The 14,901-nt window shown below is 46.5% G+C and overlaps 2 protein-coding genes across 11 annotated transcripts in view; one reads left to right on the forward strand and one right to left on the reverse strand.

The window, feature by feature from the left end:
* Nucleotides 1-3,176: 3,176 nt before the first annotated feature.
* hexim1 (HEXIM P-TEFb complex subunit 1) lies at nucleotides 3,177-5,107 on the forward strand. Its single transcript, XM_062446377.1, has one exon. It carries the CDS (start codon nucleotides 3,478-3,480, stop codon nucleotides 4,642-4,644), a length of 1,167 nt encoding a protein of 388 aa, XP_062302361.1. The 5' UTR covers nucleotides 3,177-3,477; the 3' UTR covers nucleotides 4,645-5,107.
* An 883-nt stretch (nucleotides 5,108-5,990) lies between these two features.
* Nucleotides 5,991-14,901, reverse strand: part of LOC134006784 (rho GTPase-activating protein 23-like) — a 57,990-nt gene continuing 49,079 nt past the window's right edge. For all 10 annotated transcript variants that reach the window (XM_062445875.1, XM_062445848.1, XM_062445855.1 and 7 more), the window contains 14 exons: nucleotides 14,428-14,733; nucleotides 14,179-14,240; nucleotides 13,954-14,069; nucleotides 13,713-13,831; nucleotides 13,433-13,585; nucleotides 13,214-13,292; nucleotides 13,007-13,080; nucleotides 12,790-12,879; nucleotides 12,411-12,536; nucleotides 12,259-12,300; nucleotides 12,021-12,114; nucleotides 10,654-10,685; nucleotides 7,865-10,553; nucleotides 5,991-7,672 (listed from right to left, as the gene is read on the reverse strand). In XM_062445875.1, coding sequence (XP_062301859.1) covers nucleotides 9,096-10,553; nucleotides 10,654-10,685; nucleotides 12,021-12,114; nucleotides 12,259-12,300; nucleotides 12,411-12,536; nucleotides 12,790-12,879; nucleotides 13,007-13,080; nucleotides 13,214-13,292; nucleotides 13,433-13,585; nucleotides 13,713-13,831; nucleotides 13,954-14,069; nucleotides 14,179-14,240; nucleotides 14,428-14,733 — 2,751 coding nt within the window. In that variant the 3' untranslated portion in view covers nucleotides 5,991-7,672; nucleotides 7,865-9,095. The remainder of the gene's footprint in view (nucleotides 7,673-7,864; nucleotides 10,554-10,653; nucleotides 10,686-12,020; nucleotides 12,115-12,258; nucleotides 12,301-12,410; nucleotides 12,537-12,789; nucleotides 12,880-13,006; nucleotides 13,081-13,213; nucleotides 13,293-13,432; nucleotides 13,586-13,712; nucleotides 13,832-13,953; nucleotides 14,070-14,178; nucleotides 14,241-14,427; nucleotides 14,734-14,901) is intronic.

Consider the following 14,901-nt stretch of genomic DNA (forward strand, 5'->3'; position numbering starts at 1 on the left):
ACCAGCGACCATAAGTAGGCATAACAAACTGTCCTTGACACAAAAGCGAACTAAAGGTATCATGACGAGACGAGAATCCATACGGAATTCTAGCCCACTCTTATCAAATAGCGCCCCCTATCGGGGTTTCGCTGAAACTTTCACTGACGCCTATCCAATCCTGTGTGGGGTGTGGAAGTTATGTCATGGAAACCCTTTCATTTAAGGTTAGATTTCATTGTCAATCTGGTGCACATCGTATTTCCACAAACGTTTTAACTATAGCCTAATCAAAACTAAATACAGTTTTAAGATCGTCTTAGGATCAATCTTTCAGTAAGCATATACAAATGATACTCTCCTTCATGAATGTATTGCAAAGAAAATGAATAAATCAATTGATTCGTAAGGATGTTTTAGGCCTCAGTTTTATATGGTAGATCACGCTATATCAATATGTGGGCACACTGGGTCCACTAGAAAACCGCAGTAGATTAAATGAATGTGTCTTGGTCTAAGATGCTATAGCAAACCCAGGAGGCAGCGACTTAATTAGGTTTTGATAATGGTATAAAGAGGGTGATTAGCAGAGATGTGAGGGGGAAGGGTGGTCTGCTGGAGGTACTGTGTATATGAGAAATCTTGTTTCATGGGCTGTCTGAAGAGCAGTGGAAGAAAATTTCACTATGTTGCGCAATGTAAGAACTGTTTCTATTTTATAACGAGTGCCAATGGGACTAACCTGGTGGGTCTAGGCCAAATCCAGGTGCACGATGGGAATGGGACCACTTTAGAATTAAAACAAGCAATGAGCATTGTGGTTTAACGTTATTGATGTACTAAGCAAGCAGTGTCGTAAATGTGGACATAGGCTTTTCACACGGAAATAGTGAACTATATTTCCAAACTGTTGCAAATAAACAAACTATATAAAAAAAAAGGTGGTGCAACCACTTCAATGTTTGAGTTTGCTACGCTGCTTTGGTTAAAAGCATCTGCTAGATGAATAAAATGTAAGCGTAAATGTGTAGGTGTTCCAGTCCACTGTTTAGGCAGTAGGCTAAATCCATATACAACTCCCTAAGCATCAAAAATAATTATTTTGCACTGTGCATTTTCATAATTGTAACTAACAACCGTATCAAATTAAGACAGAAAGTTATAGCTATATGTGCCTATGCATGTTTTAATGATTACCACTTTAGTCTATCCTCAGTCTGGCAGTTCAACTTGTGTATCATGATGCATTAACATGGTGTAACATGTGTTTTCTATTGTGTAAAAAGTTTAGATGAAAGGGACAGAATGTGAAAAATGGCAAATGAGTAGTACAATGATCATGAATGTATACAAATACACGCAGGTGTAACTGTAGACACCTTAGCTAGAGGGGCCTGTGCAGTTCTGGTTACCTTCACATGCAATAACTATTGTCTTCCTTACAAGGGGAAGCTTTCACTTACATAGCTAAATGGCCGTAGATTCCGTTTCAATGTTTGGCTAATGGCTTTCTAGCCTTAAGCTACCTGCTTGCTAGCTTAAAAGCTCAACACGAAAGCAGATCTAGTAGGCGAGCAGTTCTTTAAGATTGACAGATTCAAGTGGGTGCGTCAGAATGTATTCAAAACCTACTCCTTCCCACATCCTGCAATAGTAGTTTCTGATAAAAGCCGTGATACATTAAAATGAGCTAATTGCCAACTAGACTAACCGAGTTTGTAGCTACATGGTCTTGTCAATGTGTCAGACTATTTCCTGGAATTGAAACGTTCTATTTATCGTAGTTTGACACAAAGCAAAGGATGTTTTACATCAGTGGTGCTCAAAGCTAATTAGTTTCAATTCATTAGTTACTCAAAGCCACGTGGTGAGCTACTTCCCAGTTATTGTGTTTAATGGGTCCATTGTTTTGTTATATTTCAGCAATTAGACGGAACCAAGGTAGCAAGACGTTTTATTTAGCTAGCCTAGCTACTTTGCAACCTCAACCATGTTCGTCGGTATACAAAAGAACATTTGGACTAAATCTGACCGAGCTGCGTGCCTACTCTGAACATGATTGGGCGGTTGTTAAGGCTGCCTAGTTGAGCCGATACGTTGTGTGTTGTTTGCAAACTAGCTAGCTTATAGTTGCCACCATACTAGCTTGCTAGCTAACGACGTTAGCTTCGTCGAAGAAGCGCCAGCACAAGCTAGCTATTTGACTGGAAGCTATGCTTCTTATGGGGACAACTGCGTTAAAGAGGTCCACTGTTAGTACTAACAGTAGCTAACTGACGACCGATAGATGCAACGTAAAACGTTTGTGATCCTCGCCAAACCAATAGAGTACCATTATCTACCAATATTTGGAACCATGATAATAACAATACGTTCGATTGTTTAAGGTGGCGCTGCTGACTAGTTAGAACATATCTTTGCTTACGCCACTTTCTGTAATAAGACATATGGGGTGTGTAAAATATCACTCCGCGCAGAAGATAAATACTTATACAACGTTCAATGTTACCTCAAATTATGAATTACATGATATAATCATCTAACCTCATAAACAATAAGATAATAAACCACATATAAGATGGGCAGATGATTGTTTTCCAAAATTAACAGTCGAAACGGACTACTTCGTACAACCAGACGGTTTCATTTTTTGCTTAAACAGAAGGGGGTGAAAGATTGCAGTAGTACATGAAAGTACTGTGATTGAAAATACATGAATAAAATAACATCGAAAAACTTTATTATCTTCATTGATATGTTTTATGTGGCGAGAGTATGATGCCACGTAACAAACTATTAAAGTAAGTACTTGTACACTTCTAAATTTCTCCCTTCTTTTTGTGGTTGTTTAACCTGCATGAAAATTGTCCGCACTGCTTTCTTCGTTAGACCAGTGTGCGTTTGATTGACGTTCTGCTTTACCAATAGCAATATAGTTCAAGCTTAGCAACAGAGCATTTTCAGCGTTGTCCAATAAAGACACAGAGAAGAGAAGCGAATCCCGCCTTTTTTTATAAAATCCGATTGGCTAACATTCACGTCAATAAACCTACGTTCATGGACCATGTAGTTTATTTTCAAACGCTTTAGGCTTTAAAATAGACTGTAAAACTACACATCCCACAATGCAACTCGAACGATAAGAAGCAGCATGCGCACTGGTAGAGGCAGCGTTTGTATATAAGCACGAGCTCCCTCTTTCACAGTAGCACACTGGACACTGTTGTAGCGACGGAGTGTCGCGTAGTACTGGACAGGACAGCGATTTCTGGCAGCTCCGAAATAGTTAACGGTAGTTAGCAACAGTAGCTCTGACGAATCGTTTGAGAAGACCAAGTGTTTCATTTGAAAACTTTCGTTTTAAAATTAACAATAGTGCGTTTAAAGCAACTTTACCTTTAATATACGTTTGGCTAATTGTGAGATAGAAACGGAATACTTTGCAGAACTTTGTTAAATCTTTTTTTGTCAATCTTAAAACGACATTAGAAACAACGCATGAAATGTGGTAAGACAAGCAAACCCAACTGCACCACCACCAGGATGTCGGATCAAAGCTTTGAGAAGACCCATCACCTTAAAACTTCAGATACCACATCAGGTGGGAGCGGAACCGTTTTGGAGCATCCTCCAGCCAATAAGAATGGTGGACCAGAGACTGACGATAGGGGGCGACAAAGAAACACAAATCAAGTAGATGGCAGTGGTGGTATCACAACAGACAAGTTGTGGCAAATGCAAGGCGGCCACAGGGAGGTGTGTCCTGTGTTCGTTGCCGGAAATGCACTTCCCAAGTGTCCAGCTGCTGCTCAGCCTTGTCAGGAACCCGGAGTAGATGCAGCGGGAGAAGGTGGCCTTGTTGCCCACGGTAACAGTGGAGATGGACCGCTCGAGGAGAACCTGAGCCAACTGCAAGGAGAAAGTGGCAATCACGTCAAGAGAACCAACTCTGGCGTCGGGACAGATGCGCGTCAGGGCAAGAAAAAACACAGACGTCGACCCTCAAAAAAGAAGCGTCGCTGGAAGCCATATTACAAGCTTTCCTGGGAGGAAAAGAAAGAACTCGATGAACGAGAAACTGCACGGGCCTCCCGAGTGAGAGAAGAGATGTTTGCGAAAGGACTCCCTGTAGCACCTTATAATACCACACAGTTTCTAATGGAGGAACATGACCGTGAGGAGCCAGACCTGAACACTGAGACGGGTGCCCGGCGGCTGTTGGGGCCTGGTCGCCCAGAAGACACAGCTAGTGAGGACGATCTTATGGACGAGGAAGAAGATGATGATGGTAGCGGAGGTGGCAGCGACGGCATTGGAAGGGCCGGAAATGCAGGTGGGGAATTTCTTCAGAGAGACTTTTCCGAAACCTATGAGAAGTACCACGTTGAGAGTCTTCAAAATATGACCAAGCAAGAGCTTGTTCAGGAGTATCTGGAACTAGAGAAGTGCATGTCCCGTTTGGAAGAGGAGAACAACAGGCTACGATTTTCTGTTAACGATCCTGCCACCCGCTTGGATAGCCCGGTACCCCAGACCCAGTCCGACTCTGCGCGACTCAAAGAACTGGAGAGCGAATTGGAGAGACTGAGAGCGCAGAACAGCGAGCTTCTCTTGCAGAACCAGCTGAGCAAGGAAAGGGGACAGATTGCCACCATAGGTAAATAAAAATGGACAAGCAGGTTAACTTAAAGAAAACAACATCAAATGGGAAACAAGGGGATTCACACCGGATTTTAAAAACTGTCATCCGTTTTATGTAATCGGTTTGTTATTTGGACTGTTCAGTCCGTAAATTGCATTGCAATACTTGATATTTCCTTTCTTTTTGGACTGTAAGGCGTCGATATGAAACTTTTTCAAGAAAGAAAATGTAAATATTTAAAAAGCTCAATTCTTTTTATAAAGAGAATGTATTTGAAAATGCGTATGTTTTTGTTTCCTAAGTATTGTATGCGTTATAATATTATCCCAATTGTCGAATCAGCACGACCTAGATACATTTTAAAAATGGATAAGGCAAATTCATTCAAAGCATTATAATTCGATACTTACATAATTACATAAATTGTCAAAATACATGTGCACTCTAAAGTTGTTTTCCGTATGGGTAAATAAAGATTTGTTCTGACGACTTGCCTAATTACTTAAGTTCCTAAATGGTTAAATTATTATAGGCCTATAACATCTCATGTAGTGGTCTAATGCCTTTTATAATGTAGGCCATGGATTCCTGCTTTGTTTACCAAAGAGCATAGGCCTAATTTAAAGTGATGTTCTCACACAAACATTACACTGAGTAAAATGCTAAATTATCTATCCCGTCTGTATTCATTTGCTAGCTGCCAAGCCATTTACCTAGGCTATGTGAATTTAAAGTAAGACTCAACAGAAATGTCTGGCCTGTACTCTGACATTTATGAGCATGGCATATAGAGGATCTCGCCTGAGCTGTCACTTATAAAATAGTTTAGTGTCTATGGTGAGATGGCGGTTATTTCTGTGTGGTTATCGTTTTGTTTTACTTGGCATTTAGATATAGTTTATGACAATTATCTGCGTAGGGACAATTCCATCGAGTCATTCCTTCAGGGCACAGGCAATATAATGATCCGTTATGAATTAAAATGGCATAGGGAAGTTGATAGGTGAAAGGTGTAAGACCTGAACAAAGTTTAGGCCTATTAAAATGACATTGTGAAGTAGTATGTCCAAGTCAGTAAATGCATCCGCAAATCCGTTGATGTGTTTTTTTCTGTATTGATGACGATCTGAATTCGAATCAATGCAGTATCAAGTCTCTGGCTAACTCAGATCCCCGGATTTAAACGCCTCCTCAGACTCGAATCTTACTGTCGGATGTGATTGTATTCATCCCCAGCCTCTAGAGGGCGCCATCCATTGTTTTACAACTGCTTCGGAGCAGACATTTTGACTAAAATGTACTTTGCATTAAAACGTAACCCACATTATTCAGCCATGAACTGCCAATGCACACAACGTTTACAGCAGCACAACATCTTAAACGGTTCTGTTTATTTACACCATATCACTTTGCTTTCAAGCACAGACTCATTAAACAAAGTAGTCTTAGATGAATAACCTTTAGTAAGGCAATTTTCTTATTAGATACTTTACTTAAAGCAATTCAAAATGTACACAATACAATATGTTACATATACAGACAATATGTACACTAGATTATTAGACATAAAAACAAAACATATCAGGTAAGTCACATTTCAAGAATCGGACAGCTAAGATACATTAATTGGTGTCTGAGTCTTAATGTATTTGTCCTCTTGATAAAGGCATGGGCAGCTAGCTCCAGCTCAACCTTGTCTCTCACTTAGACTGACAGTTTCAGTTCAAACAGTTCATCAAAGGTAATCAGATGCAGATGAATGGTACCATTGTCTCCTCTCCAGGTGTTGCCTAATGTTACCTATGAGGAGGGATCCATAGGTGTACCATAATCACAGAAAACACTGCAGGCAAAAGAGAAGACCTCTTTGTAAGAAAAGCAAGTGAGAGATCAATGCTTTCTTTCTCCTCGCAGCACCAGTTACTCGTTGTTAATGCCTATTAAAGGCAAAGAGTGCATAGACATGTCCTTGGCAAGAGTGTGCTTTTAATAGACCCTCAAAGTCTGCTTGTATGAACTATACACATCTTTGGGTTAGATGTTAGGACAGCAACGAAATGAGTGAGAGACTTTGAAACTGGAACAGAGAGAGTTTAAGGGAGGATAGAGAGAGCAGACTGACCATGGCAGGGCAGAACACAAACATATTCCAGAAATCAGGCACTTGTAAGGTAAAACTTGAGGTAATCAGACTACAATGAAGTTAAATGAAATGGTTTGGTCAAACTACTGTTTTAGGTGAGGAGAAATCGATGCAGAAATAAAAGCAACCTTTCAACTGCGAAATGGTTTCGGCTTGTTGATGGGCTGAAGGAACCTGACCACATGACCACAACACGAGATCAGACTTCCAAGTACCTAACAGTCAGAAACCAACTTTTAAGTTTGATTTGTGTGTTATTTCTGTGGCTGAAATACCCCTCTTCCTTTGATTCTATCCTTAAGAAAAGTATTATACAACAACATGGCACTGCCAACTATTCTTAACATGCTGTAGAGCACTGTTTCTACTCTTCACAAATTTAACCAAATTATTCCTCCAGAAAGTTAAGTTGACTACCAATGCGTAGTCCAATTGGAACAGCTCATCTAGAGTGAGAAAAGTTATTTGAAAAAGTTCATGTTCATATACACACGTATATATGTTCTATTAAAAACCAAGCAATATGGAATAGAAGAGAGAATAGCCTTTTTCTGAAACTGTATAGCATATTTAGAATTGCAAATAACATATGTTTGTCTTCCAGTTTACTGAATACCTTGATCTGTAAAGGGACAGAATAATCAGTGAAAACAGGCATTCAATCCAATCTCATAAACATCTGCTTTTCATATGTAGAAATGAACCACAACCATGAAACCTTGTTTGCTCTCAAACAAGGCAAAGTGAGCGTGGTTAACACCATGGAAAGGTATCAAAGAAATGCCTCGGGGAGCAGGGTAGTTTACAAGCGAGGTGGAATGGTAGGCTACTATGTAGAGCAGATGGCCTACTCCAAAGGGTGGATGCCATCTAGAGGCCACAGGGAGAAGAGAGCTATTGATTTACACCTTACATTTACATTTAGTCATTTAGCAGACGCTCTTATCCAGAGCGACTTACAGTAAGTACAGGGACATTCCCCCGAGGCAAGTAGGGTGAAGTGCCTTGCCCAAGGACACAACGTCAGTTGGCATGACCGGGAATCGAACTGGCAACCTTTGGATTACTAGCCCGATTCCCTCACCACTCAGCCACCTGACCTTGTGGCGGGAGATGTTGGATGTCTGCATAGTAGAGAAATTAGTCATAGGGGAAATTCTAAGAGGAAACAAGGAACAGGTTTGTAGTTGTGTTTAAGTTTGATCTTGTTTCTTTTTAACAGTTACACCAGCGAGGCTGAACCACAATAAAAGTACTTAGTATTTTCATACAAAAAATATATATAATATATACTGTATATAAAACAAAAAGCATATATTAAGGGAAACATTTCAAGTACTCTTGAAAGAAATGATAGTGCACTTTTGGGGTGCACTTTTGTAAACCATAAAAAAGAAACTGAAAAAGTAAAAACAAACACAATAATGCAATATATATATATGTATATATATATTTACAAGGTTAACTTAACAAGGCTTTGTACAAATGTTACAAAATAGTTTAAACACCAGCACACGCAGACGCTATCACAGGCATTGTCAGACAAACACGCACATCTAGACAAACAGATGAACATATTAACAGTGAGAGCCAAGTTACAGACCACTGTGTGTGTGTGTGTGTGTATCAGTATGTATAATATGCAACGATTTGCTAAATCACCTCACACAACTCTGAGATGTCGCAAAACTTACATGATGTTACATTTCGCCGTTCTAAATTATGATGTACTATCTCAGAATCTTGCATATTGCAAAAGTGTGTGTCTTTTTGAGCCCAATGTGGTTTTATGCCTAGTCATCACCGTGGAAACGAAGCATGTAGCTGTCTAGAGCCTGTCACAAGCAACCCTAGGAAGGTTTGGTTTGACAGGCCTCTCTCTGGATACAGTGATGGGACAGCCCACTTCCTCTGTCTAACAGGAAATGAGCCAAATCAGGCCAGACCAGAGTATCCATTAAAACATGACGTAAGAGCTCTTGACTGTAACATATGTGATGAGGTCTGTCTGTGTCTCTATGTGACCCATTGTATTATCTATAAAACACACAGGAAAAAAAAAGAAGCTTTGGCATAACTGGAATGCCCATTGCCATGCAAATGGAGCTGATCAGACAGAAAGGGGTCTTGACACGAGATCAGAGGCTGTTCTCAGTCCTGTGACAGGGCCCACAGTGCCTGAACGTGGCTCTTCTTGTCGACAGCCCCCCGACCTGGAGCCAGGGTCTCTGACCCACCCCACCTGAGACAGCAGCTCCAGCCTCAGGCCAGGGACCAGGGAGGCTCAGGTGAGAGGGGGATGGTTGGGCCAGGCCTTCTGGTTCCTCCCTGCTATAGGTACTGGTGGAATCTGGAGGCGGGGGCTCGGCGTGCGGCTGCAGGCTCCTGGCCGAGGGCCAGAGGCTCCCCCAGCTCGTGTCCTTGGGGGTCTCTAGGAGCGCCCTGCGCTTTGGCCTGGTTAGGAGTGGCAGGGGACAGGGGGAACTCGCTGGTGGCCAGAGGGTGTCTCTTATCACCTGTCTCTGTGGGAGAGACCACCACAGTGTGTCTGCGCCACGCCCTCCTCTTCCTGCGAGTCTCTGGAGAGAGCGGCTTCCTGAGCCCCACGCTGCGCAGGTCGTCGGCCGAGCCCAGGAGGCGCGCCCTCACCTGGTCTGCCAGGGAGCCCCGTCCCTGGCACAGGCCCTGGCCGCCGGGCGTGAAGGAAGCAGCCTCGCTGGGTGGTAGGGCTGCCTTGGGCCGGACTGGACGCAGGCTCTCCTGACTGCTACCTGAGGATGGGTTGGTTCTGGAGGACTGACTCGGCCCCCCCTGGGGCCCCGGCGTTCCTGTCCCAGCCCCCTCCCTCTCAGCCAAAGGCCCAGCCAGCTCGAACAGGTCCGGGGAGCGAGCCTTGGCCTTCTCCCCCTTGCTTTTTTTCCTGGCTAGCGTGTCACACTGGATCAGCTTGTGGGAGTTGAACGAGGGCCGGGGGTGCAGCCTGTGGGTGGTGGAGGAGGAGGAGAAAGAGGAGGAGGAGGGGGTGCTGGACCGCGCCCCTCCATCGCTCCTCTCCCCCGGGTTCTGAGTGTGTGTGGAGGGTGTGGGGGTGACGGGCTGGGTCGGGGGGGCGACCGCAGGGGGTTTGCAGTGTGCGTACAGGAAGCTGTGCGGAGCTGCGGGGGGCTGTGATTGGGTGGCTGCCGGCGGGTGTTTCTCAGGTCTCTCCTGGGTGAGGGAGCGCGACGCGAAGCCACTCTCGTTGTCCGTCTCACTCACGAGCTCGCTCTGCTCATCGTCGGCGTCGTCGCCACGCCCCTCCGACGCCAAGCTCCGCCCCAGGGTGGAGAGGGTGGAGTAGCCGGAGACGATGGAGCGCGCGTCCTCCGGCCCCCAGGGCCGACCTTTGACCCCTGCCCTCACCTCCTCTTCCTCAGGGAGCAGTATCACCGGCTGCCCTGTCTCTACCTTCTCACCGCAAGGCATGGTGGGAGCCACCGACTCGTTCTCTACCTCCTCCTTCCCTCTCGCTCTATCTTCCTCCTCCTCCTCTTCCTCCTCTTCCTCCTCCTCATCCTCCTCTCCCACTGCTCGAGGAGCTATATCTCCTCTTACTACTTCCGCCTCTTCTATCCCCTCCTCCCCCAGGTGACTGGCTTTGATTGGCTCATGCTCAGAGTCATCGTCCGTGCTGCTCCCCAGGGGGCGGCCGTTGTGGCCTTTCCTGCGCTTGCGTCCGGTCACTGCAGACATGATGGACAGGGTCAGGAAGTCCTTGGCAGTGAGATCCCGCTTCGTCCCCCACGACCCCTGAGAGAGGGAAAACGAAGGTCACGAACTGCAAAAAACGGCCGGTCCAAATGATGGCCACTGTGCTTCACCATGTTGATTTCTCCTCAGGAGGACTTACCTTGGATTTAACTGAGTCACTGTTGGTTGAGTCTGCAAAGAGAGAGGGCAGTGAGACATCAGACACACATGTCCACTGCGAGGACATTTAAACAGCAGGGCAGTGGGGGTGGGGGGGGGGGGCTGGTTTTAGAGGACGGAGCTGGTCATACAACAACTATTGTTTGTAATGTTGACTGTTTTGAGGGGCTTAAGCCGTTGGGTTTGGTTTTACAGCTTTACAGTTGTGCAGACAAGTCTCCATGCCCACTAACTAACCTTCACCTACCCCCCTGGGGATAGACACCGTTCACACACCATCAACACAGAGAGGAGAGTGTGGTACAACCCCTGATTGTCACAGTGGAAATCACAGTGAATGGCATGTGATCAGGGTCTTAGGCAAAGGTGGGGAAAAACAGCATTAAGGAATCAACAGCACACACTGATGACATCATGGGCAAACACTGATGACATCATGGCAAACACTGATGACATACCCAGTGAAATAAGCATTGGTAGGAGACAAGGCAGAAAAAGAGACAGGGTCAAGTCTTCAATAACCTTATACACAAGATGCTCTGGGAATCATTCTCTCTCTTTCATTTAGTCTATATCATATATAATTAGACAAACATAGAGAGAGAGAGCGACTCACAAACTCTCTCACACACACACACACACACACACAGCCTGAGCAGTGGATGACAGGTTCCATAGAGGATGAGTGGAGCAGGTGGGCTAGACACAAGGGGCAGACAGACCACTGTGGAGGGCTCTCTCTCTCAGTGACAGAGTGTCACGCAACGACAGCTTCACCAGCACTCCACGGAGTCAAAGGAAATCAGTCATCCGTCAAAGCATCTGTTAGACTGGGAGCTGGGAGATGCTTTAGTCAATCTGACACTGAGAGGGAGCGGGGGGGCGGAGCATCCGCGGGCCGCAGAGACACGAACACACCCGAAAGGCGTACGCTTACACAAATGTGCACATGTCCCCCTGATGCACACACACACACACACACACACACACACGTTGCCAGGGGATATCTCATCCTACCGCAGTGGCAGCTCCCCAGGCTCAGCTAAGAGAGGGAAGCAGAGATGTACAGAGAAACAAGGGAAAGATAAGTGATAAGGAAGAGAATAAAGTCAGCATAGAGGAGAGACATGCAGAAGAATAATCATGAAATCAGAAGTGGAAACAACGTTCGTGTTTCCATCACACCGATTTCAATCCAGCCTACAGTTTAAACTGTGTCGCTGTCAATAAGTGTGAGGCCAGAACAATTACATCACAGCAAGGACACGGATTGGCTTGCACAGGCTGTCATTGTCAGGATGCAGGTTGTGATTGGTGCATGTGGGGCAGAGGCGGGGCCGAGCTCACCTGAGGCCTCCCCCAGCAGACCTGTTCTGCCGATGTTGGAGAGCAGGTGGTCGATGTTGGGGGCCGGCTGCAGGTCCTCTGTGTCAACTGGCGTCTGAAAGCAGCCACACAGGGAGTTGAATATGTGCACCACATAGCCCAATGTCTTGTCATAACCCGCAGGCAAGATATACGATCTACTCCCCAGCTGTTTGAGGCCCGTTATCAGTAGCCATGTGTCACAGACAGCGAGACATACCTTCTCATCCTTGTCCACCTCTTCGCTGAAAAACCAGGCATGCTGGAGGAGATAAGGAAAGGAAACAAGATTCATATTGGATACGGGAAGGTTAGTGTGGATGCAGGTGTGTGTGTGTGTGTGTGCACACGCGCGTGGCAAGAGGGACTCACGTGTTGGATAAGCGTCTCTACGATCTTGTAGCGGTCAGGCATGTGCGTGACCATGTCCGTCATGTTGTCCTCAGACGTCCTCACCAGCGTGGGACCAAAGACCAGAGCCAGGTTGCGAGGCTCCATCTGCACACACAGTGACACCTCAGTCAGCTCAGAACCACAGGGAACCACAGGGAACCACAGAGAACCACAGGGAACCACAGAGAACCACAGGGGACCACAGAGGACCCCCCCTCCATTTCCCCCCCTCCCTTTCCCCATCCCCACCCAGCCCCCCCCTCCCTACCCCCACCCCCCCCTCTCCCCCTGAGCGAATACCTACAGACGCTCACACGTACTGAGTCACACACACACACACACACACAGCATTCCATACCTTGTTCTTGTCTGCGCTGTCAGCTACAGTCTTCAGATGGCCGACTAAGAACTTGAGAGTGTGGTAGTAGTAGTCTGGCAGGTCGCGTATCTGGGGGAGGGAGACGGCAGGTCAACAACTGAACAGCTGGCTGGAGTGAAACCTGCCAAACCCTGGCATGTTAAATGTCAACCAATGGGTTATACTGTCCAGAGGGACGCACGCACTCTACACATACCAATTTCTTCATGGTTTTCAACCTGTCTCCTGTATTTTCCATCCGGTTGGCCTCGATGAAGTCATTATACTTGTCTGTAAAGACATAAGAAATTATACTGTTGACAATCGAAAAGTTATGGTTTGGTCTATCTTGGTCACAACTTTGACTTGAGATTGTCTTGTTGTCATGCCGATTGTCTTGTTGTCATGCCGACAACAAACTGACCGTCCGTGAAGAGAGGCTCTGGAAGCTTCCGGAAGAAGGACTTGAGCAAGCTGCTGACCACATTCAGGTCCTGCCATTTCTGTTCAGACAGAGGTTGGAGGCAAAGTTACCTTCTGATTGAGACTTTTTTAAAGACATAGATCCTCTGTGTGTGTTTGTGTTGATGTGTTTGTTTATGTCCATGTATGTGTCTCTGTTTTCCTAACGCAGCTGTATCACCTCCTCTGCAGGGTTGATGTCAAGCCCCTTGTTGAGCTGGTCCTGCAGGCTGGACACCATGGCGTTGTTCCCTGGGACCCTGTAGATGCCTGTGTACTCCAGACCCATGTCCTCCACCAACCCACAGCAGATCTCCACAATCATAGGGATGAACTGAGAAAAACAAAACACACAGATAAGTCACACACACAGACACACTACTGTGCAGTACACTGTAGACTCTAGCCTCTGTCAGCAAGACGGCGTTTAATATGAGGGCAGGGTTGAGGGTTTCACAGACCTTGTTTTTGACAGCTGGCTGGCAGTCCTCTAACCTCACCCCGAAGGCCTTGGGCCCAGACTTCTTGGTCTTCTTCATGATGTTTATCCCCCAGGGAGATTTAGGGGGGCTGCTCTCATCTGTGGAAAGCCAGACAGACAGAAGGACACACACTCAGGACTGATGGCCAGATCAGACTGTTACCGTGGTAATGGTTTGAGACTTAATACCCTGGTTGGGTCCCTGTTCGTCACACACTGACCTTTGCCCTCAGATTTGGGTGAGCGCGGCGCGCCTGCTGCCGTCTCCATCTTGGCCAGGAAGGGAGGCTTCATGCGGGGTACCCTCGGGGAAGAGTCGGGTTTGCTGCCTGTTGGACTGCAGGGGGAGACAGAGGAACACATCAAGCACACCTCGCAGATCGTACCAAACTGCGCAACCAGGGGCCATTTTCCCCTGTCCGCTGCGTGGGTCTCGCGTGCCTCACCTATGTTTCCTGTAGTCATTCAGCTTCTTACTGATCAGTGCCTGTCTGGAGAAGCCGAGCTCCTGAAACAAACAAACACACGGAGGAATCAGCTGGGTTCACGCGCTAGCGTCGTAATACTGCTAGGCTAGGTGCTAGGCTAGGTGCTAGGCTAGGTGCTAGGCTAGGTGCTAGGCTAGGTGCTAGGCTAGCTGCTAGGCTAGAGGTGTCGCTGAGATGGAGGCTGGGCGCCGGGAGGTTTGGCCTGACCTCGTTGTCAGTCTTGCTGTTCTCCCTGATGACCTTGATCCAGTCCAGCATGTCCTCTCGGTCCTCCGCCTGCAGCAGGTACTCGCAGAAGTCCTGCGTGGTCAGGCGCAGGGCGTGCTTGCGCTTGGTCTCGCTGTATGCGATGTCCACCAGGCAGCCCCGGATGCTGATTGGCTGCTCGTCCTCGGCCCCGCCGAGGGTGGCCCCGCGCAGGACCGCCTCCCGCTTGTCCTTGTAAAGGAACAGCGAATGGGAGCGCAGCACCGAGAAGACCCTCTTCCAGGGACGCATGCCGCTGCCCACCTTCTGTAACGCGCGCGCGCGTGAGAGAGAGAGACACAGAGGATTAGTAAGAAAAGGAGGTTTAGAAAGAGAGAGAGGGCAGATTAGAGAGAAAGAGCGAGGGTTAGAAAGAGAGAGAGAGGGTTTGAGAGAGAGAGAGAAACAGACACAGTCATATCAGAGAGGGACAGA

This window comes from Osmerus eperlanus, chromosome 2, assembly GCF_963692335.1.
Source record: "Osmerus eperlanus chromosome 2, fOsmEpe2.1, whole genome shotgun sequence".
NCBI classification, from domain to species: domain Eukaryota; kingdom Metazoa; phylum Chordata; class Actinopteri; order Osmeriformes; family Osmeridae; genus Osmerus; species Osmerus eperlanus.